The sequence below is a fragment of the Penicillium waksmanii genome, assembly GCF_028829765.1.
Source record: "Penicillium waksmanii strain IBT 27052 chromosome Unknown utg000009l:1.0-4314994.0:1.0-4318279.0, whole genome shotgun sequence".
Classification (NCBI taxonomy): Eukaryota; Fungi; Ascomycota; class Eurotiomycetes; order Eurotiales; family Aspergillaceae; genus Penicillium; species Penicillium waksmanii.
The window spans coordinates 780495-798555 of record NW_026643255.1 but is presented as its reverse complement, the minus strand read 5'-3'; the positions used below and the strand labels follow the sequence as shown (position 1 = coordinate 798555).

The 18061-nt window shown below is 51.1% G+C and overlaps 7 protein-coding genes across 7 annotated transcripts; 3 read left to right on the top strand and 4 right to left on the bottom strand.

Moving 5' to 3' along the window:
- Positions 1–361: 361 nt before the first annotated feature.
- N7481_010657 (EBP2 family rRNA-processing protein) lies at positions 362–1533 on the bottom strand (the record flags this gene model as incomplete). Its single annotated transcript, XM_057269876.1, has 2 exons — positions 362–642; positions 735–1533. The coding sequence occupies 2 exons, from the start codon at positions 1531–1533 to the stop codon at positions 362–364; spliced, it is 1080 nt and encodes a 359-aa protein (XP_057117050.1).
- Positions 1534–1780: 247 nt separating this feature from the next.
- N7481_010656 (heat shock factor-binding 1 family protein) lies at positions 1781–2172 on the top strand (the record flags this gene model as incomplete). Its single annotated transcript, XM_057269875.1, has 3 exons — positions 1781–1840; positions 1894–1993; positions 2084–2172. The coding sequence occupies 3 exons, from the start codon at positions 1781–1783 to the stop codon at positions 2170–2172; spliced, it is 249 nt and encodes an 82-aa protein (XP_057117049.1).
- Positions 2173–2628: 456 nt separating this feature from the next.
- N7481_010655 (protein disulfide isomerase family protein) lies at positions 2629–3817 on the bottom strand (the record flags this gene model as incomplete). Its single annotated transcript, XM_057269874.1, has 2 exons — positions 2629–3212; positions 3295–3817. 2 exons carry the CDS (start codon positions 3815–3817, stop codon positions 2629–2631), a joined length of 1107 nt encoding a protein of 368 aa, XP_057117048.1.
- A 664-nt stretch (positions 3818–4481) lies between these two features.
- Positions 4482–7087, bottom strand: N7481_010654 (MKT1 family protein; the record flags this gene model as incomplete). Its single annotated transcript, XM_057269873.1, has 6 exons — positions 4482–4764; positions 4823–5054; positions 5119–5365; positions 5422–6351; positions 6428–7020; positions 7081–7087. The coding sequence occupies 6 exons, from the start codon at positions 7085–7087 to the stop codon at positions 4482–4484; spliced, it is 2292 nt and encodes a 763-aa protein (XP_057117047.1).
- Positions 7088–8358: 1271 nt separating this feature from the next.
- Positions 8359–9804, top strand: N7481_010653 (uncharacterized protein; the record flags this gene model as incomplete). The annotated part of the gene is made up of 6 exons (XM_057269872.1): positions 8359–8535; positions 8597–8656; positions 8717–8770; positions 8846–8862; positions 8925–9075; positions 9193–9804. The coding sequence occupies 6 exons, from the start codon at positions 8359–8361 to the stop codon at positions 9802–9804; spliced, it is 1071 nt and encodes a 356-aa protein (XP_057117046.1).
- A 773-nt stretch (positions 9805–10577) lies between these two features.
- Positions 10578–12429, bottom strand: samB (MYND-type zinc finger protein MUB1; the record flags this gene model as incomplete). Its single annotated transcript, XM_057269871.1, has 2 exons — positions 10578–11698; positions 11742–12429. The coding sequence occupies 2 exons, from the start codon at positions 12427–12429 to the stop codon at positions 10578–10580; spliced, it is 1809 nt and encodes a 602-aa protein (XP_057117045.1).
- A 3862-nt stretch (positions 12430–16291) lies between these two features.
- N7481_010651 (WD40 repeat domain-containing protein) lies at positions 16292–17783 on the top strand (the record flags this gene model as incomplete). The annotated part of the gene is made up of 5 exons (XM_057269870.1): positions 16292–16409; positions 16626–17338; positions 17425–17514; positions 17575–17694; positions 17763–17783. The coding sequence occupies 5 exons, from the start codon at positions 16292–16294 to the stop codon at positions 17781–17783; spliced, it is 1062 nt and encodes a 353-aa protein (XP_057117044.1).
- Positions 17784–18061: the final 278 nt, after the last annotated feature.

Here is an 18061-nt window from a genome sequence, read left to right as displayed (position 1 = left end):
ACCCTTGGATTCATCAAAATCTAATCTGATCGGATAATTTAATAATAAGAGACCAATTTCCTATTCGGCGCCCTCGCCACGAGAGCCAAGACGCTTGTTTCTCGACGAGATGCCGGATGGCGTGAACTCGTATGAACGATAATTACGACGTGGGGGTTGTTTGAATTTTCAATCTTTCAATAGGAATGTGCAGATGCAAGGTATTTCTAGATATTACACAAAGCAATGGTGGATGACCACCTAGGAATTTTGGGTGCGCTTGCTGGCGCCTTCGTCACACTCAGCCCTGCGCTCTTCTCTCCTCTTCTCTTCCCCTTCTCCACTCCTCCCTCTACTCTCTCAGACAGAAAGCATCCTTTCCTTAGCGCTTGCCGGCCATGCGCTTGCTCTTGCCGGGACGCTTCGCACCCGCCTTCATCTTCTTGTGAGAAAAGTTGGACAGGTCACCGCTGGAGGCAGCATCGCCACTCTTCATGTGTCGCTTCTTGCCACCGAATCCGAACTTCTGGTCCTTCTTCGCACGTCTGTTGGGACCACCGTCAGTGCGACCGCGCTTGCGCTCGGGCTGGCCGGCCTCCTCAATGGCGACGTCGAAGAGATCCTTGGAGTCATCGGTGGGGGCAGAAGAATCGGCCTTGCGCTCTGTAAAGTAGAAAAGAAAATATTAGTTCGAGAACTTTTCTTTTGCCCAGGAAAGATATCATTGGCTCAGACGGGGCTTGTTTGTAACTTACTCTTCTTCAAAGTGTTGATCTTCTCCATGGTATCACGCTTCTCCTTGGCTCTCTGTTGCAGCTTGGCGACCTGCACCTGCTTGCCGAACTTCTTCAAGTCACGCTGGCGGCGTGCCTCGGCGGCGGCCTTCTTGCCGGCAGCCTCGTCGTATAGCTTCTTCTTGATCTTGTCCATGTGTTCGTCATTCTTGACCATCTCGGCAAAGTAGTCACCGGGGCGGGTGAACGAGATACCCTCCTTCTTCAGCAGACCACGAGCCTGGAGAGCGCCGGCCTGGCAGACCTTGTAGAAAGCCAGCTCGCGGTTGAGATCGTCGTTGGGGTCCTCGACATCGATCGGCTCTTGCGACACTAAGGAGTTGTGCTCGGAGAATGGGGTCTGGTTGGTGATGAAGGAAACGCGCTTGATGGAAGCATTGATGGCGGCGGCATTGTTGATTGTCAGGCGCTGGTGGGTAACAACATCCTCGCGCTCGTCCTCTTCGAGGTCTGAGAGTGGAATATCTTCTTCCTCCTCTTCTTCGTCCTCGTCCTCGCCCTCATCCTCATTCTCGGCAGAGTCGTCGCCGGCCTCCTCAGCCTCGTCTTCCTCGGGGACTTCCTCATCCTCCTCAGCACCGGAGCTCATTTCGATATCTTCGTCTACAGGCGCAGCCTTCTTGCTCTTCTTAGTAGCAGGCTCGTGCTTCACACCTTTTCGCTTCTCAGCAGCCTTGACCTGCTTCTTCTGCTTTTCGGCATCATAGTCGCGGCCCTTGTGGGCGTCAAGCGCTTGCATAAGCTTGCTTCGTTTGACCATGATGTCTAGTCGTGGGGGAATTGGAGTTGACAATTGGGGGTGTGAAGAGCGGCCGGGCTCGACTTCTACGGGATTTTTTTGAACTCGGACCAGTCCCAATTTGGTTAGATTGGCGATAAGGTCCCTCGGATCAACAAATGTTCCGTGCTTATCGACCTTCCACTGCGGCGGGAATGCGAAGGTCCAAGATCCATGGTCTTGCGCCCGCATAACACATACAACGTCCAAGGGACTCAACTACTTCACCATGGCTGAGGAAGCTTCTCCCGAAAAGACGTCTGCCGAAGAGTCTTTCCTGTCACAACCCGTTTGTCAACACCAAATACTGGACGATGTTTCCCCAACTCACCGATATATCAGAACTCCGATGCCCAAGGCCAGCTCACTGTGGCTGTCGATGAGCTCCTCGATCAATTACAGGGCAAGTTCGATCATGTCTCAAAGGAGGTTTTTGGGAAATGTATGTCTCATTCCGGCTAGTCCTTATTGCCTGGCAGTGCTAGCGCCCATCATATATGACCGTGTTCAATTGCTCACTATTATCTCCTAGTGGACGACATGACCCGTCGACTGGACGAGCTGGAGGCCTCTATGGCCGGATCTGCAAACGAATCAACATCGGCGACACCAACTAAATAGAATGAAATCCAGACAGAAGCCTGCGTGCGAATGAGGAGTATGCTACGCGCAACCAGGTGGCGATTTGAAAGGAACTGGTTAGTGCTGGCACTTACATTAACACGAACATGGCCTCCACATAATGGTTAGCCTGTGTTATGTTACTAGTTTTTATTTTTTTGCGACGATACCCTATATTCCGATAGGACAAAGCATCTAGAAGATGTGACTACGAGAGAGTCCCGAGTCCAATATCATTTTTTGTATACATATTTGGGCCTCATAGCCAAATGAGACAAGACCCGATGGGATTCATTCAGTACTTCAATCTTCGTGAAATACAACATCATGCTAAGAAAGATTTGTGGCAAAATTCCAATTGCGCTATTGATCATGGATCACGAGTTCAACACCATTTCAACATGGATACCTCAGACCCAAGTCAATTAAGACTTATAAAGACGAAACAAAGGTATTTTACAGCTCGTCCTTGCCAGCCTCCTCCTTCTCGCCGGCAAAGCCGCGGAGGATGTTGCTGCGAGAGACCATATCGTCGACTTTCTCGGGGGCAGAGGCACCCTTGCCCAGGACCTTGGAGAGACGCGCCAGCTCCTTGACAGCGTACTCCTGGTTCTGACTCAACTTATCGGCAACCTTAACATAGTACTTGGCATACTTGTCCTGGGCATCCTTGGCAGCCTTCTTGATCTCGGCGGCCAGCTTCTCGAACTTGTGAGTGGGCACGTATTCAGCAACGAGGCTGTCCAGAGCGGCGATGGTGCCGGCCTTCTGGTTCAGACCACCGCCAACGGCGCGGTTGGTGCCGGCCTTCTGGTTCAGGAACTCAACGAGAGCCTCCTCGGAACGGGCGCTGGCGTAGGGCTCTGGCTCGGTAGTTCCCCTGGGGAAGAACTTGATGGTAGGGTATCCTGTGATGCCCTGCTCCTTAGCGAGGGTGCGGGCATTCTCAGCTTCGGCGTCGACCTTGGCAACCACAACGTTCTCCTCGAGGGCGAAGTCAATGGCGAGGGATTCCCAGATCGGAGCGAGGGTCTTGCAGTCTAGATAGGGTAAAAACAAAACAGTCAGCTAAGGGCACATCGATACAAAGATTCGTAGGAACAAAGAAAGGCTTCAACTCACGGCCACACCACGGCGCAGTAAATGCGACCAGAACGTCCTTCTCGCCGCCAACGGTAGTCTTGAAGGTAGCGTCGTTCAGGAACTCAACCTTGCTTGCCTCCTTCTGCGCGCCACGGGGCTTGATGCCAGTCTTGTCCGTAATCCAGGCGGACAAGCTCTCCAGATCACGACCACCCTTGTACTCCTCCGGCTTGTCACTCTTGCCATCGAACCACTTCAAGGTGGGGAAACCCTGAACGCCGAAGCGCTTGCCTAGCTCGCGGTGCTCATCGGCATCAACCTTGCCGACAGTAACCTTGTTCTCGGCGTGGGCGAAAACCTGGGCAAGCTCCTCGTAGATGGGAGCAAGGGTCTTGCAGTGACCGCACCAGGGGGCGAAGAATTCGACTAGTGCGGGCTTGCCGGACTGAAGAACGACCTTGTCGAAGTTGCTGGGGATCAGGTCGGTGACGACGGAGGCTGCATTGGTGAAGCTGCTGAGCGCGGTAACGGCGCCCACCAGCACGGAGCTCAAGCGAACCATTTTCTGTGTGATTCTGGTGAAGAAGATGGAGTTGAAGGTATGTTGGTCCAATTCCTTCGAGGAAAACAGTGGAATTGAAAGGTGACAAAGGATGATGACAAAACAACCCCAACCCGAAAAGGCCACTTTGCCTCCGCAGTTCCGCAGATCATCCACACCGCGGACCTTTACTACTACATACTACATACTACATACCACCAACTCTAGTAGCTAATTAGTAGCTACACATATACGAGTAAGTACTCAATGTAGCTCGTAATATACAAGCTGCGGCCAGGGACAATATTTTCGGGCTACACAGTCGGGTCCCGAGGCTGTTGATGTATTACTACCTACTCGGGTGATTTTCATATTCCTCGCAAATGGGCCTTTTCTTCTTTTTATTGTTGATGACTAGGTCGATAGTAATACACACGAGGATTCACCACTAGTACATGCTGAAGATATCCATGCAGCCTACTGGAGTCATCAAATCACAAAGAGGCTGAGGCGCTTCGGGTGCGGTTCGTGTCGATATGGTAGACCCGAAATCCCCTCGTTGATATTTCGATGTAACAGCCTTAAAAGAACCAGCTCGGCAAGACATGAGGTCGGAAGGCAGAGGCCTTTACTTCTCTGATGAGATGAGGACGCCAGAATAGCTATTAGTCTCGGCTTCGTCCCTTCATCGGCGCTCCGACAACCACGTGTTTGCATCACTCCACAGCTTCACATCCTTAACCTCTTTACCGGCATTCTGGGTTCCCTTGTAGACCGCATCCCAGAGTTTGAAAGCAAGATCCAGGTTGCCGGTGAAGCTTTCGCTGTGCTGGAACCATTCCTTGCCCTTTGACTTCACTTCCGCCCGCGCCTCAGGTGAGGTGGGGTTGGGTTGTAGAGGCAGGTCATCCAGGTAAGTGCGGACAGCGATACCGAGGCCGCAGTCATTATCGTCAATAAAAGGAAGCCTGGAGATAAAGGTGTTAGAAATACTTCCAGAGGTGGTGCAAATCAAGGGATACATACTTGATTGCCAATTCAGTCCAGTCATTACGTTCACGGTCGGCATCGCCGCTGAGGAACAGACCAGCCAGTACCACCTCAATCAGATTTCTCAGTGCAGACCGCACCTCCGAAATTAGAGAACGGTAACAGAGAAGTTGTCGGCTCAAAGGACCAGAGTAGCCAATCGGCTTATGCTGCAATTTCGCAATGCAGGCCACTCGGGAAACCAGCATATTGAATGACTTGTCTTCCTCTAAAAAGCACAGGCTAGTTAGCTCCATTCATTCTCAAGCACGACAGCATCAGACCAAACTTACCAGACCCTCTCATTGGTCCTCCGGACACATGGGAGAACCATTGTTTAGTGTTAAGGAGATCCATGCGAAGCATCTCAATGGCAATGAAAATGGCCACCTCGAGGTTGTCCGCTGGGTCCACATTTGACAGCGCTTGTTCAAGACATTTGCCCCACACGGTCAGCTTGTGCTTATCATCAATATAGCCACGCAATTGCAAGAATCGCCACATCACGTTGGATAATATGTCTTCTTGCGTCGACAAGATCTAAAGTCATAGTTAGCTATGTACGTGGAGAAAAAAAGGCGTATATGAAAACATACGGGAGTTTCTTTAGTGGCAAACGACTTGGATGTGAAATCCGAGGTGCTAGCACTTTGAATGGCATACTTCAGGGATCCGCGAGGCAATTGTAGCTTCTTGACACTCTCGGGCAGCTGGGCACTAGAAATCTTCCAGGCTTGGATAGTCTCCTTCACCGACGGGATATTCTTGAGGGTGATGTTTCTCTCTGATTTCTCATCAAACCAAGGACGAATATGGATTACTTTGGTCTGGTAGAATCGGTGGAGGGAATTGGCAAGCAGGCAGATTGACTGCGATCGGATCGGTGTGAGGGTGTCACCCACGAGCTGACGGTAGACTTCGGAATCTTCAGTGCCCAAAGGCAATGAAATGCGCACTTCACCTGATGTCAGGAAGTTGGGGACATCTGGGCCCAAAAGACCCTTGGAGAGGTAGAAGTATAGCTCCTCGGGGAGTCGTTGTCCGATGAGCTCGTGCATATCCGAAGAAGTCGTTTCTTGGTCCATAGGGCCAACGCGGCCATCGATGTCCATATAAACGTGATGTTTCACAATCATGTATGCTCGCTTGTACCGGTCTGTGTATTGAAGTTCCTGCATGCGGCGATCTTCCTCGTATTGGGCGCAAAGTGTCAGGGCACTTCGCCCAGTGGCGTTAAACATAGGCAAAGCATCACGGACGGAAGGAATTTTGCCGGGGAAGGCGGGACTTTCAAAGAGAGGACAAGCTCGCAGGAAGGGAGAGCCCAGGAGCAGACAGAAATCGAGGAATTGCTCGTTAGTCAGGCGCCCGAGTTCCTCCTGGGCATTCTGCTTCGTGATCCATGTAAATTGTGCGGGTTCCGTTTCGATGCGGGTCACTAGCTTTTCTAGGTCAAACAAAAGGGCTTCGGATGGTCCGTACACGGCATCGACGACGGGATTGGCGCCGCGAGCAAGGTAAGAGAGCTATGGTAGTTCATCTGGTTAGTGGAATGAACCTCTCTTGAGTCGAGAAACCACAAATCCCGTGTGTCCGGCCTACCTGAGCAGCAGCACTGTAGGGAGCCACCATGAAAGAGACACCATTCTGGTTCAAGATTCGCTGCAGGAACTTGTAGAGAGTTTCCGGGGGAGGGGTCCCTGGTTCGCGATAGTCATAGTCAGTGTCTGGTATAGTCGCCTGCTGGGACCAGAAGTGGTAGGGGAGCATCGCCGGTGGAAGTTTCGTCCATGGGCTGGCTGGTTCAAGTAAAAGGGTGGTCATCATACCGGCATTGCTGAAGGCGTCAACGACCCGATCGGCCTGTTGCTGATCATAGAGCTCCCAAGCTTGAGCGTAGGAGCGGGATGCGGACTGGGGGGCTGTGAGGTTATCCTTCTTTCCAAATTCTAGGCCATTGAACACAAAAATGCATCCGACGCCGATATTCTTGAAGGTCTGGAGCTCCTTCTCGATGTTGCTTCTCAAGGCAAACGGAAAACCACCCAGTGCGCCCAACAAGGCCTCGCGGGTCGAAACGTTGATCAGATGTTGCTCAATAAAATGCGACGCATCGATACCGACGACAGCACCTTTGAGGGCCGAGAAGGGGAGGGACTGGGTGCGGCCTACGACCCAGTCATCGAAGGGACGGACTAGGACGAAATGACTGGTTAGGGATCCGCTGAAGGGCTGTGAGGGTGCGAAGGACTTACTTGGCATGGTTGCGGAGCTGAGAGGCAAGAAGCACAGCTAGCTACCGAGCATTGAGACCCAGATAGAGAGCTGGGGAGAGGGTGATGATGATAATGCCCAGGTAAGTGGTGGGGGGAGGGGAGGAGGAGGTCGCGGGAGCTGAGGATCGCGATGTTGCGAAACGTCGAGGGGGAAAGCGGAGTTGGCGCCTGGTCCAATGTTTTTCTCTTTTTTCTCTTTTCTTTTTTTTAAACACCCCTTCCCTCGTAAGACAGTTAACCATTGTAGACTATTTGAGTTAGCTCTAAGGATAGGACAATTATTTAATTCCGGTATTTTCTATTTGTGTTCTACTAAGGGTGAAAGGTGTGACTACTAGTACTACTGAGATGCCACATTTCACCAAATGAACATCCCTTTAGCAATAAACTAGATCTTAGACAAAATGCAGTTAATGTATGACTTAGCTCATATTAGAATCTACCCTTTTTGGCGTCATAGATCTTGAGAAGGCTTAGTATTTACCTGCCAGTGCTTACTAGTACCCTTGGTATTACCCTAACCCTACGGAAGATCTAATCTATCAACCTTGCTGGAACTTGAATTTGAACTAGCAAGTTATTCGGATACTTTCAACTTCCATTGGTATCCCAGACATATATTGAGTTTCTTGAAAACTTGTATGAAGTGGTCCTATAGCTAAAACTGAAATTATTAATATCCTTCAAGTTCATCGATCTGATGCTTAGAATCTAGGATATCCATACTAGTACTATCGATGTCATGCTATACTAGGTAGGAAGATATCAACATACTACTAGTATTTGGTATTAGCCCTGGAGATATTGATTTCTAGGGCTTATGTGTGATACTAGTACCTACTACTAGTAGAACTACTCTAAATATTGAAGCTATCTACTCACGAACTTTGCAGAAACCTACCTAGGTAGTAGCCGATACTATATGTCTCGGCACTTCCACCTACTAGTAGCAGTAGGTTCAAGACTTACCTACCTTGGTAGGTACTACTAGTAGTACCATCAAGTTCGGACGTTCGGAGCACAGCATCTCCCGATTCTAGATAATCGCGGGGTTGTGCACGTCGGATATCGCCTGTGGAAACCGTGGGACCCAATCCTCGGCTCTTAGATATGCCAGATCCGCAATAGGTCGGCCGAGATTGCTTCCCACCGATATCGTTCTAGCGCAGCTTAGCACCAAGACTCGGAGCTATATGATAGTCGGATAGTCCCACTTCTATTAAACAACCCCTCCACAACTTCTCTGACCCCTTCATTATGGCCGAAATCGACGTTGCGGCACCGATTGAACTGCCGGTCATTGACATCTCCGATCCCCATGACCCCGCCGTGGGGAAGGCGATGCTCGACGCCGCCGCCAAGTATGGATTTCTCTATGTGAACAGCAAGGGCTCTGACTTTACCCCGAAAGACGTGGATCATGCCTTTGGTCTGGTAAGGATGGATAATGCATCCCCGAGTATCTCTATAGGATTTGACGCTGACCTCCATCTAGTCAAAGAAGTTCTTTGCATCCCCCGCTACGGAGAAGGAGACATGCCGTATCACGCCTAATGTAAGTACTAGTAGTACCATTGAAGTTGAGTTATCAAACACCATTGACTAAATAAACTAGAACCGTGGCTGGTCAGGCATGCACACAGAAACCCTTGACCCCGAGCACCAGCGCGTAAGTTGACATCCACCTCTTTTACCCTGCTATATTGTAATGAATAAATTACTAATTGTTCATCATATCTCATAGACTGGTGACTTCAAGGAGTATGATCCCACTCAACCCTCATACCCACTCAAGATACAACTAACAGGAATGCTCAAAACAGAGCCATGAATTTCGGTGACTTCCAAGCCGGCAAAGCGCAACAACCTATCCCACCAGTCCTGGCACCACACGAGTCCGAAATCAGCGACTTCGCTATCCTTTGCAATAAAACCTGCAATCGAGTTCTTAACCTGCTCGCCCTGGGCCTTGAGGTTCGTTCATCCCATCATCATAATCATCATCATCGCCTATGTACAAAACCAAGTATACATATGGATTTGGGCTTGAGCTTGAGCTGAGAGTATCAAACTAACCCACCAAATCCCTAGATGCCCCAAGACTTCTTCACAACCCGCCACGACCCAAGCGGCGGACCAACAGGAAGTATCCTGCGCTACCTATACTACCCTTCAATTTTCTCCCCAGCAACAGCCTCTTATAAGCACGACAAGGACGTCCGCGCTGGCGCACACTCCGACTACGGCAGCATCACGCTCCTCTTCCAAAAACCCGGCCAGCCGGGCCTGGAAATTCTCACGCCGGATGGGAGCTGGGCACCTGTGCCCATCGTCCCGGGTAATGATGCCTCTGCATTCCCTTTCCCGCCTATCCTAGTGAATATCGGAGATCTACTTAGCTACTGGACGGATGGATTGCTCAAGTCTACCGTGCACCGGGTTGTGTTCCCGTTGGCGGAGCAGCGGAGTCCGAACCCGCAGGATCGGTATACGCTTGTTTATTTCTGTCATCCTGTTGATGCGACCGAGCTTGTTCCTGTGCCTAGTGAGGTTGTTAAGGGCCATCGGGCTAAGGCTGGAGGTGTGGGTGTTGTAGGCTTTGGTGGTGGTGCGGGGACTTTGGAGCCTGGGAAGAGACCTTTGACTGCGGCGGAGCATTTGGAGTCGAGACTGGCGGCTACGTATGGGTTTACGAAGGAGTAAAGGTAGATTCTCGTATAGATAGCGGATCTAGATCGCGGTTTGCTAGTGGCTAGTACTAGGATCTACGAGGTCGTGAAGAGAAATTGTAAATTCAGATGCAGATGGTTCATTCATTGAGAGAAACGACGGGCCAATGAGTGTAGAAGAACGCCGGTGCCGGGATGGCAAAGTGCAAAGACACAAAGACGAGTCCTCCAAGCATAGGTAACATGATAGATGGGAGTGCAGTAAGTAAGAGAGAGGTAAAGGAGAATCAATGCTTCAAGGGACCGTGCGGTGGTCGGACGTGTCGATGATGTTGTCCATCTACGGACATAAGAAACTCGTGATAACACAATTAAGGTATGTGAGACAAGCTGACAGGAGTCAAAAAAGAGACAGAATGGGTGAAACGTAGGCCAATATGATGGAAATATTGGGATGAAAAAAAGATGTACACTCATGACGGCTGGTGGGATATGTGAAAAAGAGAAAAGGCTCCAGGATGAAGGACCAGGCATCAGTAAAAGACAACCATGGAAGAGGGAGCTGTGCGGGTAAAAATCAAGAATATTGGGAATAAAATAGAAGTCAAGACGACATGTAAAAGGTATCTTCGGGGGTTGAATGGAACGCCGCCAAATTTGCAATGCCATGTGTGCGAGTGCGAGTGAGGGACATAAGACTTTGAAATAATATGTGGGAAGCGGGGAGATGCGTGAGGGATATGACGCTATGCGAGCCAGTATGCATGGAAATCAGAAAAGGAACTCCTTCGAGGTCGTTGGGTCGTATCAAGGGGACGTGTGGCACCAGTGACGGTGATACACCCATGCTGCCTTTTGGCAGTCTTTGCTGCAGTACTTGGTGCGGCGGCAGCGGCGGCATTTGGCGAACTGGCGCTGGAACTCCTCCCACTTGCCACATTTGTAGTAAGCACACTGACGGATTCCACCACGCGACTCGTCCTTGCGACAGAGGTTTCTCATCACTACGCAAGCCCAGTACTGCATGTCCTTGGAGTGGTGTCGAACAGTGAACTTCTCAACCAGTGGGAAGATGTTGACATCATCGGGTAGCAGATACTCATCCTCGTCCTCCGATATCTCGACTGGCGTAGAAGGATCGGCGTTCTCATCTAGCAGATGCAATTCCCGATCGATCTTGAGCTTTGGCACGAGATGGGAGCGTTGGAAGTAGGAGCGAAGGTTGCAGTACTTGGATACATAAGCCAGGAGCTGCAATGACATCAACACGTCCTCGTCCCGAGGCATAGTCGTCAAGACTCCTTGGGTGGCGGGCGTGCTGCGATCACGGAGATACATAGCGTAGGGACTGGGTGCGAGGGTAGGAGAGTTTGGGTTGTTAGTGGCCTGGGCGGGGGAAAGGCCAAGACCACCAGTGTTTTGAGTGTTTCCATTGTTGTTGATGATGCTGCCATCAACAGTGGAGCGATGCGCGATGTTGAACGTCTCAGCCTCTTGGCCTTCCGCCGTGGGGTCAGTCACAGTCAGATCATGTGCGGCAGAGACATCATCAATCATTGTTGTGGCTTGCTCATCAACACTATCAATCTCCATCCGATTCGGCAGGCCAACAATAGGCTCAGGGTTCTGTCCCAGGACATTGTCATCGCCCATCGTCGAGTCCTCCCCATTGGCATCGTCCGATTCACCCGACTGAGAAAGTTGTTGGCGGATGGCAGGGCGTGGGATGGGAGGGGCAGCTTGGGGGACACTTCGGGATTGAGACAGAATTGGACCGCTCGGGGTTGTTGGGGAGTCGGGTTGCGAGATAATGCCGGTCTGTAGCCCCGGAGGCATGCTAGGAAGACGCTCCGCATCGCGCACCGGCCTAAGACCGAATCCCTCAGGGGTATCGATCGAAGGAACGGCGGTGGCAAGCGGTTGCATGGCTCGCAGGCGATGGTTTGTCCGTGAAAATCGAGCGTCGTGAACCCGATGGTTGTGAGCGTCGGGTCTGAGCGTATTTTGTTCTGGGGGGCGAGGTCATAGGGGCGCGGGGAGGAGAGGTGACATCCATTGCATCAGAGTCGGTCGGTTGGTTCTCTTGATAGTATTGCTGGGGAATTTCGATACTGGGAGGAGGCGCTTGGCGGCGAGAAGACGGGCGGGATTCGGCGTTGGGAGTTTCATCCAGAGTGGCGGGTCGTCCAGCGACCTCGCGGGTAGAGGCACTGGGCTTGCCGGAGTGACGACTCGACGAGTGCTTGTGAGGTTCAGGATCGGCACGGGACCGGACCTTGTCCACCACCTTGATGTAATTATCCAGGATGGTGGCGATGACGGGAACCATATCGGCTTCAACGACTCTGGTTCGCACGCTCTCTGAGCCCCGTACTCCAATGTTGACGACACACTGGAAAGCGAGACTCCATTTCCACATCTCCATCAAATCCTTGCTCCTGCCCTCCTTCAGGATGCACACGAGCCGTTCGATACCGCCATCGACGGTGAGAATATCCCGAATCCGAGCCGATGAGGTTGTGAGGTATGCGAGATGATTAAGGGAGTTGATTAACGGTAGAGTGGATGTGCAATCAAGGGCTCTTCGATCGTAGAGGGTGGTTGTGATGTTGACCGAAGCCTTGTTCACATTGGGGATGCTGAAGTTGACTTCCCGCATGATGAATCGGCGAAAGCGATCGGGGCGATCGTAAGCACTAAAAAAGATAGGATCGTAATGGATGGAATATCATCCAGAAAGTCGAAGAGAAAGCTGAAAAGCCCTGATGGCGAGGACCTTGACGATTTGGCCGAATGGTGGGATTTCTGTGCCCCCTAACCTGGCGGGGATAGCACCCACAGCGACGAGATGGAATGGGTAGTCGCAAATTTCCAAGTGTTTAATTCAGAGGCATCCGGAAGACAGAAGAGTTCCTGTTGATGATGTTCGATGGGAACTCTAGTGCGTGAGGGGAGGGTGGTTGGTAATGCCTCCACGAGGTGAAAGGGAGGACAAGCGAAGCGCCGGGGAGGGGGTTGGAGATGGCGATGGCTGTCAAGTGATTGACAGGGAGGGGAAGATATGAATCTAGTGGATAAAGGAGAGTACAGTCTTCCCAATAGCGATGGGAATCAGACGAAAGGAACCAAGGGGAATGGTGGTGAAGACGATGGCGATGGAGAGGGGAATGAAAAGCCTTCGAAAGCGGAGGAGGCGTCACAGTCACAAAGTCAGGCGGCGTCTCCTTAATAATTTACGGTACCCGCCCGGTCTACTTCCCGCCACCCGAATCGCTACTATTTTTATTTCTATTTTTTACACGCTCTCGAGGCTCTGCTCTGTATACGGAGTGCAGATGTTTTGTTTCATCTGATAAAATTCCCCCCCCTTCACTTCATCTTGGTGACCCTACTTCTCCCCAGATTTACCCGATCCCCTCGTGGCGAACTACTCTAGTGCAGTGCAGTGCAGTGCAGCCCCAGAGGTCCGCCACCTGCGCTCGGCCTGACGATTCCAAGTGGAGGTGTCCAAGTGTTGGAGATGGCCTGTTTCAAGGGATGATCATGCATCTCACATATTCCTACCATTGGTTTTTGCCTTGTAATCTTCATTTTGGACATTTACCTGCATAACCCCGGGACTCGTGAGCCATGCAGGGCCTTGATATATTCCAAAGGTTGATCTATGGATCGTGGCTCTATATTCGCTTTTGACGTGAATATCATTATCGAAGATCACAAGATATGAGCAAATATCCACTCGGCACCTTTGACTAGACTCATCAAAAGAGATAGTTTGCTCCAAACCCCCAAGGTAGACGGGGCGATGGTCTAGGGCAGAGATAGTCACTACAGTTCTTACCGCAGGCCTTGTGAAAGGGGGTCTCTCATCTATCCATCCATGAATAGCGACAAGTATTCCGTAGGGTCCTTGTAGTCATACTAAGACGCTCACTACAAGAAATAATCCTCAGGTCATCCGTTTTGGGGGCCAGACTTCAAAAGTCGGACAACACAAAAGAAGACCGGAGAGGACCGTGAACGCCGAGGGCCAGAACCCGCCCCCTCTAGTGTCTCCTTAACAGGGGTCGATCATGTTTCCGCCGATATTCCCCAGAGCACGGCACAGTCTCCCCCTTTTCCCTGGTCATGGCATCGGGTTGATATCCTAAATCGTGGGGTGGGAGGAAATAGTATCGACTGCCATCCCGCACTGGACATATTAATAGCTGTATACGAGGTATTAGTACGTATTGAAGGAGTCAAAACATCGGACCGAATCCGGAGATTACAGTCATCGGTACGATTACTTCAGTAGCTACCTTCGTAGGTACTACTAAAGTAGCTTACTGAACCGCTAGGATGAGGAGTCAAGTATAGCTCTCAGTAAATTGATCTGGTTTGCTTCATTTCACGGTTGACTCAGCCGCAACGCTTCTGCAGAAGAGCAAACAGTCTCGCGTTTCGCGTCTGACGTTAGTATGTGGACTTGTGGCTCCGTCCAAGAAGAGATTGCCAAGTCCATCGCAAATTCCTAATAACGGCGACTCATATTGTCCTCTGTCTTAAAAGACCTTTGTTATTCCTGTCGATCCTCGGGTGGGGCAAGGGTTTGCACGTTCCAAATTAGGTGGGCCATTGATAATAAAAACCTACATATAGTGCAGAGTTAGATGACGTGCAGGGAACCAAGAGGTCCAAGTCTACTCCGTAGTACTGCTGACATTAGAGATCAAGCCAGGTGTTGCTTCAAGAGGGAGAGAAACGCGTGAAGACAAGACCGAAAAATGCTCCGAAGCCTGACGTGCTGAGGGTAATACCTGCAAATGATGATCGTCCAACGGCAATAATATCAAGCCGGAGTCGGGATTGAGGGGCCGGCGCAAAAGGGGGTCCCCCAAAAAGTAAAGTCTGGTGGGGACTTCATCTTCCTGACGCGCGCCGAGGAACAAGAGCGCGAAGCGATTCGGCCAAGGCGAGCGACAAGAAGTTGGCTCCAACCGTTGGCCCCGCCAGGGCGGAAGTGATGAGTCGAAAATCCCTAAAAAGAGCCTCGCAGGTTTGGCAGGATCCAGGGAGCTTGGAGATTATGCGGGTTAGTAAGCCCGTTCTCTCTCATGGTGGAGTCATTGAACCGTTGAATGTGTACGGAGCACTCGTACTCATACGGAGACAAAGAGAGAGAGCTTGGACCGGGTGGGTAGCACAGCAGCCCCGAGCTGAGAGGGTTCGGGGGACATGCTGGTTGGGATAGAGACGAGGTAGTCGTGGCACACCTGGCATTGGCCATTTCGACCATGATGGGTGCAAGGGGGAGGGGAAGCAGAGAGATAGAGAGAGTGTACGAGTATGAGGTGTATCAGAGAGGTACGAGTACGGAGTACTACTCGTAGCTACGGAGCTCGGATCCCGCACCAAACAGTACAGAAATAAGAGGGAGAACGCAGAGGCAGGGAAGAAAAGAACTTGAAGAAGAATAAGAAGAATAAAAGCATGATCTTCCATGACGCCAGGGGATGAAAATGGACGAAGCGCCGAGATCAAGAACGGTACGAGTACTCCGTACTCCATAAACTAGGCATTCTCTGCCAGAGTCGTGGAGACAGGGGTTCGATTGCTCACAGTACTAGTACTAGTACCTGACCCATCGTTCCGGTCTTCCCCTCCGCAATGGACAGAGCAGGTTACATTTATTGTTCTCTTTACTCCGTAGAGCTGGACACTATTGAGCCCTGGCCACGTCCTATCCCTATTTCGCTCCTTTACTTTGCTAGATCTACCGATTGGCCAATGACCAATGGCCGTATAATAAGCCATTGGGGTTCCCTAATGGGATTCCCTGTTATGCAGTGGTTGGCACGGGGGAATCTCTTGCGTTATTATATGAAAGAAAGGAAGATGAAGGGGGAAGCCACAGTACCGTACAAGTAAGAGTAAACTCTTGAGTAAACTTGAACTTGGGGGGAGTTTCTCCCCCCTGTGGGTTGTATTGTTGTATTGTTGTATTGCCGGTGTATTCCCCACCGGAGGCAGAGGGTCAGTACCGCCATGAAATGAAATGGAAATATTATAATCAAGGAGATAATATGGAGTCGAGTATTAAATTATGAATTTTCCAAATACACGTAGTATACCGTAGAAGGTAATAGCTATTCATAAAACTATCTTACTCTACAAAGTACCTTGACTTGGTTTGCACTTACTCTGTAGGAATGCCCCGTATTTAAGTGAGTGTACTCACTCTGTACTAGGGTATTACATTTCCCTTCCCCCCCCCAAAGCCCCCTGACCCAGTTAGACCTTCGACTCGCTCTTCCTTTTCCCTCCAATTTGCGCCGCGCCTCGTACAAGTTCCTTTCCACTCGCCCCCCCTTGTTAAGATTATCTTACAGACGTATTATGATCACAGCTTGAGGCCTCATCCCGTCTGCCTTCGATCCACTTTCAGCTCCCCCTCTCCTTCCTTCCTTCATATCTCCTCCATCCCTTGGACATTGCTCTCTCCCCTCCTTTCCAATCTCGACACCTAGGGGACCGGCATCATGGCATCCGAAATGTCAGGCGAACAGATGCAAGCAAAGATCACCGCGGCCAGGCGCGAAGCTGAGGGTTTGAAGGACAAGATCAAGCGCCGGAAGGATGAACTGGCCGACACCTCACGTACGACTTTCTCATCCCATCTCATCCCATCTCATCCCATCCCATCCCATCCATTGCCTCCCCCCTCATCTACCTCGATTCTTCCTCACCACCTCTCGGAACCGATCTCCGGAGTTTCTTCCTGGACCCTATGCCTTTATGAAAGGGGGAAAGAGATAATCAATTGGGAGAATCACTCCTGACCGTGAGAATACCTTGCTGACATCTCACTTGCAGTGCGTCAAGTTGCGCAAAACCAAACCGAAGCCCTCCCCCGAATCGGCATGAAGCCGCGCCGCACACTGAAGGGTCACCTTGCGAAGATCTACGCCATGCACTGGTCGACGGACCGCCGTCACCTCGTCTCCGCCTCGCAGGATGGAAAGCTCATTATCTGGGATGCCTACACCACCAACAAAGTTCACGCCATTCCCTTGCGGTCATCCTGGGTCATGACCTGTGCCTACGCGCCCAGCGGCAACTACGTCGCCTGTGGTGGTTTGGATAACATCTGCTCCATCTACAATTTGTCTTCGCGCGAAGGCCCAACTCGCGTTGCACGCGAACTTTCTGGTCACTCCGGCTACCTCTCGTGCTGTCGCTTTATCAATGACCGCCGTATCATCACTTCCTCTGGCGATATGACTTGTATGCTGTGGGATATCGAGTCCGGTTCCAAGGTCACCGAGTTTGCCGACCACCTGGGTGACGTGATGTCTATCAGCATCAACCCGACCAACCAGAACATCTTCGTTTCTGGCGCCTGTGACGCATTCGCCAAGCTGTGGGATATCCGTACCGGAAAGGCTGTGCAGACATTTGCCGGCCACGAGTCCGACATCAACGCTATCCAGTTCTTCCCCGATGGAAACGCCTTCGGTACCGGTTCCGACGACACCACCTGCCGCCTGTTCGATATCCGTGCCGACCGTGAACTGAACAGCTACCAGGTACGTTACACCCCCGCCTCCCATCGGAATGCGACCAAAAACAAGTCGATTTCCTCTCCGTGAGCCAAAGCTAACTGAAATTGCAGAGCGAGCAAGTTCTGTGCGGTATCACCTCCGTTGCATTCTCCGTATCGGGTCGTCTTCTGTTTGCCGGATACGACGACTTTGAGTGCAAGGTACGTCACATCTTGTATCTGTTGGTTTATCATCCGATCTTTGCTAATCGAAATCCACAGGTTTGGGATGTTCTGCGTGGCGACAAGGTTGGCTCACTCAGCGGTCACGAGAACCGCGTGAGCTGCCTGGGCGTGAGCAACGACGGCATCAGCCTGTGCACTGGATCCTGGGACTCTCTCGTAAGTTTTTGTTTTGACGTTGACGGATTCCCGAGAAACGTCTGCTAACCTCTGCTGCCCAAATATAGCTCAAGGTCTGGGCCTGGTAAACCAAAAAATAAAACAAAACAAACGCAAGATACCCCGTGTCGATCATTTGCAATGCTCTTATTCGAAATTTTATTTGGGTCGATGGGTCGATTTACCGCCATTGTACGATAATAATCAGCTAATCGTGGGGATCTCGCAAGGTGGTTCTCGCGATTACGGCGCAGTCAATCGGGTTCGTCGCATGCGATACGGAAAGTGTATGGTGAAGGCGAGCGCGACGCTGGGGAAGAAACGAAAGCGACGACACAATGTTCTGGGCATGACGAGAGCGTCCGTG